This window comes from Lotus japonicus, chromosome 1 (assembly GCF_012489685.1).
Source record: "Lotus japonicus ecotype B-129 chromosome 1, LjGifu_v1.2".
Lineage (NCBI taxonomy): Eukaryota > Viridiplantae > Streptophyta > Magnoliopsida > Fabales > Fabaceae > Lotus > Lotus japonicus.
The window spans coordinates 95,982,159-95,991,287 of NC_080041.1; the positions used below are offsets into that span (position 1 = coordinate 95,982,159).

Genomic DNA, 9,129 nt, shown 5'->3' on the forward strand with positions numbered 1-9,129 from the left:
AGATAAGGCAAATGGAATCTTAAGCCTACGTTCAAAGAAGATGTACGTATACATAAAGAATCCTTCAGTGCAATCAGAACTGGCTCGGGTGTCTGACTCTGAAATCGACAGAGAGTACTTTTAAGACAAAAATCTGCAAGAACAAGGTCGAAATCGATATGAGAAAAGTCTTAAGGGGAGTTGGCACTCGAATCGCTACTCCAATCCTCTTCCTCGAAATCCCTTATTACTTACAACAACACTCCATCTAAGTAAATGGAAAGTCTCACATATTGTAAGAAGGTCGGAGTGACAACAATTGAGTTCTCCAAGTTCGCATTTTCGTCACTATTCTCCTCACTCATGTCTATCCTTAGTAGGAGGATAATAGCAATTTAAAAAAAGAGGTAAGGGATGAAAAGAGAAATAAGTGTACCAAAGGGATCGGAGACAAACTCTCAAGACTGGAATGAAAATGGCCAAGTACCGAATCATCAACAGACGGGTCCTAGTTCTTGGAACAAAGAGGAAAGAAATTGAATGCAAATGATTGTGTAAAGAAATGACGTTTTCAGCCACAACGTTTATAAGGAGGGGGGAAGTATGGGAAAGCCCTCTAGAATTCCTTTTCCCCTAGTTTGGAAATTCGAAAAATAAAATTAAAAGAGGATGTAACCAGTTGTTAAACCTATAACAAAGCACAAAATTTGGGAAACCAGTTGCATTGGAGGTCGCGACTTTATTACACTAACTCATGATTAGACTCATAACTGCTAGAGTGTAATTATACGCTAGTCACAACGTTTCAAATTTAAATTGGTTGAACAGAATAAAAAAACTTCGGAGGTTGAAATCTGGTTTAAAGATTAGTTGATCGCGTCGAACCAATAAAGAATGGTCTTCTTAAACTTATTTCAGATGGCTTGCATCCTTTTCAAATAATTGCACTCTTTTTTTATTGTTGCATTTGCAATCAAGAATTGATTGACTATTATAACTTTACATTGTATTGTATTACATGCCAAGGTGGGAAGGTTTATGTTCCGGCTGACCCAAATGACTATAAGGCTCAATTGCATCTCAGTCATTCGAAATGTCTTATACAACCAAGTGAGTACTATGTTGGTTGATCAAGATGACTAATGCAAGGAATATCCATCCAAACATTGGTAGAGCGGACACAACCGACATGATAACATCACAAGGTTATCCTAAGATAAGCATGATATCTGAAGTCCCTTACTAAAACTTCCTAAACACCTAGAATCACAAATGCACAATCACCATGTCTATAAATAAAAGTTTGGATGTTCATTAACATAAGCATTACTCATTTTAGTAACTTATGCGTCAGAGTGTTATTGCGTTGCGTGTACCTCCACTTATTATTTTAAAACTTCACTACTATACCATAAGAACTTTTCAAGGTTACGCATAAACATCGAAGTAAGAGAGTCACCGCCAATCTAGATTTAGGAAGAAAACAAATAAAATTGAACAACTTCGCAAACCAACCAATAAGCAGATTTTTTAGACAACAAGATTTACATCTACAATCTACAATAGAATAAAAACATATGAATTTCTTTTTTTATTCATAATTTCATAAATTTTATATGAGGATTTATTATATTCATAAAAAGTAAAATAAATCGCAATGACACGTGTATTCGCACACTAGTTTAAAAAACATGATAAATGCTACTGAAGATCTGATTTTTATTAATGTGATAATAAAGTTATTTTAATCTATTATCTGTTTTAATAATCAAAATATCCCACGAATTTCTAATTTGATAAATGAATAATAAAATAAAAAAATTTGCCACGCATGCTCGAAGCGTGGAAAGACAAATAAGATGATATCAAGGGGTCCCACCTAAATTCTCTAACCGTTGATGATAATACCAAGCTTGAATCCAACGGTATATATTTAGAGTCAAAGACCAATCTTGATGGCTATCTTTGACCAACACATGCACCCTTTTTTTAACTATTGTTAGAAAATCAAATTAAATAATTTCATAACTTTGACCGGGCTGTCACACTCAATCAAGGTGAACTTCGTTGAAAGTAGAGGTGCACATTGAAATTACCAAACGGACCTTGACCCCACACCAATTTTTCAACATTTTTTGTTGTACTTCGAAATTTGAAATGTCCAAGAGGCCCTTATTTAGCGTAGAAAATATGAAACATTTTTCTTTAGCTATCACCAAGGGATAATACAGCCAAATAGAAAATGAATTTCCGTGGAAAATAACGTAGGGTTTGAATTAATTGTTTGAAATTTTTGAAGTAAGTTTGGAAACTAGCACAGATCGACCTACTCATTATACGTAAGCTACGAGATTTCACCTTCATCTAAGATAAGTTAGCCTCCCCTAAGTTAAGTTTCCATAACAATACAAAAGCTAATAATAGAACTTGACCTAAGTTTTAACTTATAAAAACTGCTAATGACATTAATTTTCTAACACAAACTAATTAAATTAATGATTAAAATTCATGTTTGATTCACTAATAATGTGAATTTCACTTTAAATTTAGTGGAACTCACATAAATTTCAATTAATAAATGTGAATTTCACCAGATAGCAAGCCTTTCTGGGTGTTTTTGAAGGATTCGCGAAATCAAGGGGGTGGGCGAGTGTTGCTAATGTTCATGCGAACAGTGGTAGGCAAGGTCCTTGACAAGGGTGTTGGTTTTTAGACAGTTAAATTAGAAGCTTTCAGAGCGTAGCTTTGTTTTCGTTTATTGTTTTCTTATGGTTGTGTGTGGGTTACTTTGCAGCGTGTAGGCTTTGTCGTGCAAATAGGAACTTTTGTATCTTGGCATCTTTCAGACCTTGGTCTGTTAGACCTAGGTCTGTTTGTAATAACATTTGATATTTCAAAAAAAAAATGTGGAAGTATTAAAAAAGAACGTTAAAGTATATGTTTGGTATCACTCCTTTTTTTTCTAGCACTCATCACAAGGCATTGGACAACTTGACTTGATTTCTCCATGACTTCCGTTATTGTTAGTCATGGCTTGTGGAAACTTAAACTTTGTAAGGGATATCTAAAATTGTTTCAGTATTGCACTATAGCTCGAGCCAAAAGCTTAATCGAAGAGATAAGCTATAGGATTCAAGAAGTTTCATTGGAGTATTAGGCAGCATATTAGTGTCTTGGACTTTCAAAGGAACCAAAGATTTATGGAAGTATATAAGGGTCCCTCTTCTTCATCAAAAAGAGCATCTTACAAGCATATTCTTCATAAAGCATCTCAATGACTTTCCAGCACCATTTAAGTTAGTGTATAAGTAGAGAAAAAAAGAATATAGTCTTAGAAAGAACAATGAAATAGTAAAATTATTAAGTAATGTTTATATAAATGAATGATCAAACTTATATTTATAAAAGAATAACCCTAGTGAAGCCTCTAGAAAAGACTAATATTTGGAGGTGATATGTCATAACTAAGAGAAAGTACAGAGTAACGTGGTATGGTTGTGGAGCGAAAATGTAAAAAAAAATTGAAAGAATTTTAGTTGGTCAAAATGATCATAACATTCCAATGCCATAGTTGCTTTGTTGTTCTACAATAGTCTCTTAGGTTGTGTCATCTCAATGCCAGCAGGTTTATCTTGATTCATTTTCACGAACTAAAGAATACGGTGTTATTCCTGTTAGTTTGCTATCATGTATTTATTAAATATTCTACCTTTGATTTTCGAATATAGTTTCACTTTTATGTAAAAAAATATTTTAAAAAATCACGTTATCAATTAGAATAATGTTTTTTATCATAAATTAAAATAATTTCAACATTTTTAAACTCAAATAGACGAAAAGACAAAAATTTAAAGGCCACTGGATGGTCAAGAACACATGACAATCGAGTGATGAAGTACATGTTTGAATATATGATAGAATATCACAATAGTACGGTGAGTCAAAATCACATTAAACCAAAACAATTTTCTTTAACTTTTATAACTATACACCATGAGTATATCCAAACATGCATGAAATTTCATTGTTTAGAAACAAAAAAGAACTTTGCTTAAAAGATATTAAGATATAAATCATGAATATTACTAATATTATAGTAACGGATCTTGAACATTTATTTTATGCCAAGAAAAGCACATACCCATAACGTACCAAATCTTAAAGAATTGACGGTCAAACAAAGAATTCATAAAGAACTGAATCAGTCAATGTTCAAAGCCAACATTCAAAGTTCATCCAATTCTTGTGGTTATTATAGACAAGGGTATCCAAAGTCATTTTCTCATGGAAACCCAAAAATAGAAGCCAAATTAAACAAAACCAAAAACAAGGACACAATTGGAAACACAAAATGAAAAGCACATCTTGTGTTTGGTGTTTAATGAAAAAAAATCAAAAACCATTATTAAAATCACTTAATTAAATCTAAGTTTTTGGGTAGGTTTGACCAATGCTCATTGGGTTGGAATTTCCCTTTTTCTTTCTCTTTCTCTTTCTCTTTCTCTCTGGAATTTTCAATATTCCTCTCCTCTCTCTCTCTCTCTTAACTTCTCTTTCTCTCTCTAAAATCTTCACTTCCCAGCTTTTCCAATCTGCTTTCTTTGACTCGATAAGGGTGTTGTCGTCGACGATTCACCACCACAATAAGTTTCCATTTCTACCCATTTCGTCGCACCGTGATCGCTTCACTCTGTGTTGCATGAGCTGCCATTTCTCACGCAGGTGCGTTTGATTTCTCTGATTCGCGTAATTTGAGCTTTTTCCGATGCAAATTTGGTTTTTAAAATCTGGGTTCTCTTCAAAATCTGGGCTTGGTTTACAGTTTGATTTATTTTGTTGGTTTGCTGTTTTTTTTTTTTCTTTTCATTTTATTTGCAAGTTTTTTTGTTTTTTTTACCTCTGTATTGTGAAGCTAAATGGATTAATGGGGTTCTGTGAAATTTGCTTGATATTATGGATCTGAATGGTTTTTGATGTAGTTGAATAGGTGGAGATTCAGGTGGCTATGTATGTGGAGCTAGTAAGTTTTTAGCAATTGGGTGGTTCTGTTCATATGTAAAAGAAGAAAAGCATTTTGTCCCACTTTTTCTTTTTAATTTGTGGAAATTGTGGAGTGAGATGGGGGAATTGAAGTTGTTTACTTAGACTATTTTTTGGGAATGTGATGGAGTCAAGATTGAAATAAGGTTTAGGATGACTGGTGGTGCTTATGTGATCATGAAGACTTGGGAATAGTTGGGAGCAAGGGATGAAAACAAAAATGGGTGTAGAAATTGAGGAGAAAGGGGGGATTTTGTGTGTTTTATTGTTTATTTAAATTGTGCTCTCTGGGGAAGATAGACTGAAGAAGAATGAAATCAGACTGATTAAAGACTAAACGTTACAGTCCTTGAAAGATTTTCAAAACATCAATTTGGTTCTTGATTTTTTAAACACCAAATTGGTTGAGAGTTCATGTTGACCAAATTCAAATTGATGGCTTGCAGTGATCCAAAATAATCATTTTTGGACCAAATTGATCTTCTGAAAATCTTATGGATCATGATTCAATTCACTTGATTCTTTGCATTCCTCACTCTATCAATATAGATTACATGATCATGGAGTTTCATTTTGTTGCTGGAATCGTACACAACTGGGGGCTGTGGCTTGTCTGATCACATTCTTTCATTTTATTTTGCTTCAAACTATATCTTTGGAAAGTGCATATATTATCAGACTATTTCTTGTGGGTTGTTAAACTGTGGCATGTTGAACTACACTAAGTTTATTTGGGAGATGATTGTTATTTATGTGCCTTTTTTTATTTTTGCAGCGATAAGAAGTTCTCTACTAATATCAAATTCTTTACAAAGGATGGGGTGTTTCACTGTATTGAAGAGCAAGAAGAAAAAGTCTGATCAGATTGCGTATGTAAAACGTGCAAGCCAAAAAGAGCATGTACCTACAGTACTGCCTGAACCTCAAACTCATACTCGCTCACTTCAGTCTGCACCTCCTAGTTTTAGGACCAGAGTGAAACCCATTCAATCCATTAATAAAGTCACTAACAATAGAACACGAGCATTATCTGCTCCATCAACGCTTGATGCAGCAGAACAAGATGCTTTGGCTGCTGTTGAGTATGAAGAACAAGAAGAGCCAAAATACAGAACTGGATCAATGAAGGAGCAGCATTCATCTAGTCCACAGCCTTTACCGCTTCCATCTCCTCAGGGCAGTGGTGCACTGAAGGCTTATGCCAGTTTCAAGTTGGGGACAGCTAGTGGTCCTCTAAATGCTTCTGGTCCTTTGCCACTTCCACCTACTGGGTCACTTCGGAATTTTCCGTATGACGAAATTGCTGCTGCTTGCCACCATTTCACTTCTGATCGATACATGTCAGAATCTCTTTCGTCCACCATATATAAAGCTTCCTTTGGTGATGATCCTTCAAGTTCAAAGAAGTTTGAAGCTACTGTCACGCGCCTTCACCCATCATCTCAGGTACTTATCTCTGCTCTGCATTTCTTTAGTTTCATTCCTTGGTATTCTCATGCATATTGATTGCTGACTTGTGGTTATCAAATATTGAGAAGCAATGTCTTACAATTATCTTTGAATGGCTAGAAGCCTAGAAGTCAGTGTTTTATGTGCTTTGTTTTCTATGTGGTGTGTCATGTGTTATACATAAGCCTTATATTGGGTTCAGTTGAATTCACCAATACATGATGTTGCATAGAACTTATGATAGGCATCTAACTGTTTTTAAGTTTTTTAATTTGTGCTATCCAGCTTACTATTGAGCAATATCTACGCATTGGTCTCCATACATATGAAGATGTTGTCAAAACCTTGCTAATTGAAATGCTGAAAAGTTCTTATGGATTGCTTACCTGCTTATTGAAACATACTTACCTGTTATCGTCACTGTCGAGTTTTATTTATCTATTTATTTTTACATTAAAGAGTATTCTAAATCAGCTGTGGTCTAAACTCTAGAGGTATCTGTCTTCTTTCAGGGCTTGAAGGAATTCATAAATGAGGTTAATACTCTCGCAACTCTGCAGCATCCAAACCTCTGTAAGTTGCTAGGATTTCATGCACGTGATGGTTCAGAACATAGACTGTTGGTTTATGAGAGGCTATACCATGGAAGCTTGGACCGCTTATTATACGGGAGATCTGATGGGCCATCAATTGATTGGAATACAAGAATGAAAATTGCAACGTGTGCTGCACAAGGCCTTACTTTCTTGCATGAAGAAGGGCCTTTTCAGGTAATTATTAAATTATATTGAATATGTTGAACTGAAGTTATTTTGTTTTCATAATATGAACTGGATGATTTCAAGGATGTCATGATTAGATGTTTTATTTTTAATGACCTTCCATTAGTACACTATTCAATCAAGTACACATATTTTTATCTTTGTTGATATGCCTCTTTATTCTGCAGGCAATGTATAATGAATTCTCAACAGCCAACATACAAATTGACAAGGATTTCAGTGCCAAGCTCTCAGGATATGGTTGCGTTGGACATATTCCCGAAGAAGAGATTTCAAGCAGTTCACCTGTAAGTTATTTGACTTAATTATTGTGTTACCCTGCTTTCAAAAAACAAATTATTGTGTTACTCTAAAATATTCAATTAGTGTATATTATATTCAGCTAATATTCTCTACTTTTATCATGAATATTTATTCCATTAGTTTTATATTCCTTTTCATTATATTGATGATTTTATTATTCTTCAGGCTGTTGGAAACCTTTCAATGGAGACTTTGGAGAAAGGAATGCTTACTCCAAAGAGCAATGTTTGGAGCTTTGGAATTATTCTTCTGGAGCTACTCACTGGAAGAAAGAATTTTGATAGCCGGCATCCCAAGGAAGAGAGGAATTTAGTCAAGTGGAGCAAGCCCTTCCTTGCTGATAATTATCGTCTGTCATTGATCATGGATCCTCAACTCAAAGGTCGCTTTCCTTCTAAAGCGGCGAGAACAATAGCTGACATTGCACAGAGATGCCTTCAAAAGGAGCCATCCGACAGACCCACCATGAGAACTGTTGTTGAGCAGCTCAAAACGATACAGGATGTGAAATACTCTTGCAGGTTCCCACTGCAGGAACCTGCACCATTCTCTGGAAAAAATATGTCAAGATCACCAAGTCTTAATGGCATCGTCTGCCCTGCCCCGAAGTTTAGTTACTCCCCTTCGCCACCATCACTCGCCCCGGCATCTGTCTCACCTCCAAGATGGTCTGGAGTGCCCCTCCTCCTTCCGCCCCGTGCTTGTTCTTCTACTCTCGCTTTGGAGGAGCTTGATAGGCAAGAAAGCCGCAAGTCATCATCCTCAGCCTCTAGGAGGGCTAGTGTTGAAGGATTTTGATTGTCTATAATGTTCATTTTTTATTTATTATTATTTTCTCGGTGTGGTTCAACACAAATTTATAGGAGATAAAGTTGTGGTTCTTCCACCTTTTAATCCCCTCAGTGTGATGCTGAGAGGATGTTCTTTTGTAGATAGTGCAAAGGTTGTTCTGACTGGGCACAGTCAGTAACCTCATTTATATGAAAGGTATATGGTCTTTAGCATTTTCCCTCCTTTCTCGGTCTTTAGCATTTCCCTAGTTTTGATACCTCATTTTTTCTTCTATCTTATTTCTACCTATTTTCTTTTCTTATTTTTTTTTTATCTACCATAGCCATGGCCACAAAACTAGGAAATTTTCTTCAAAACTTAAGAAACGTTCTTTCCTATTTTCATGGTTTGAAGTGGCAAGCCACAAAAGCAGCTCAAGTTTATAATGTGTGTGGCCAAGATTGTGTAAGACCTAGAATATCGGAAACTAAGTTAGGAGTATTATATAATTTCCTGTTTTATGCTTTCAATTCGAATCACTATAAAGATGTTGGTAAAAAAGTGTGCGCTTTTTTTTGGTACAAGTGAAATAATATTCATCTGATGAGAGTGAGAGAGAAAACGGTTAAGTGATCACTTGTGGTTTCATCTTTGAACCACAATTCTAAATCTAAATCACACTGAGATGAGAGTGAGTTTCATACTCGTTCGATTGCTATGATGAATGAATGTCTCTATCTTCCCTACATGTGTGAATATGTTTTACATAAATGAAATGCTAATTTGATTTTTATAAGGAATCTGT

General features: G+C 35.1%; 1 protein-coding gene across 1 annotated transcript; it reads left to right on the forward strand.

The window, feature by feature from the left end:
* Positions 1–4,444: 4,444 nt before the first annotated feature.
* LOC130728078 (probable serine/threonine-protein kinase PBL1) lies at positions 4,445–8,557 on the forward strand. The gene is made up of 5 exons (XM_057579418.1): positions 4,445–4,701; positions 5,795–6,465; positions 6,981–7,238; positions 7,418–7,537; positions 7,719–8,557. The coding sequence occupies exons 2-5, from the start codon at positions 5,836–5,838 to the stop codon at positions 8,349–8,351; spliced, it is 1,641 nt and encodes a 546-aa protein (XP_057435401.1). The 5' UTR covers positions 4,445–4,701; positions 5,795–5,835; the 3' UTR covers positions 8,352–8,557.
* The last annotated feature ends 572 nt before the right edge of the window (positions 8,558–9,129 follow it).

Bases quoted from the DNA above. Each gene is read 5' to 3' on its own strand.
- LOC130728078 (XM_057579418.1), top strand. From the start codon at position 5,836: ATGGGGTGTTTCACTGTATTGAAGAGCAAGAAGAAAAAGTCTGATCAG. The intron at 6,466-6,980 runs GTACTTATCTCT...GTCTTCTTTCAG, and splicing joins GCCTTCACCCATCATCTCAG to GGCTTGAAGGAATTCATAAA. The intron at 7,538-7,718 runs GTAAGTTATTTG...ATTATTCTTCAG, and splicing joins AGATTTCAAGCAGTTCACCT to GCTGTTGGAAACCTTTCAAT.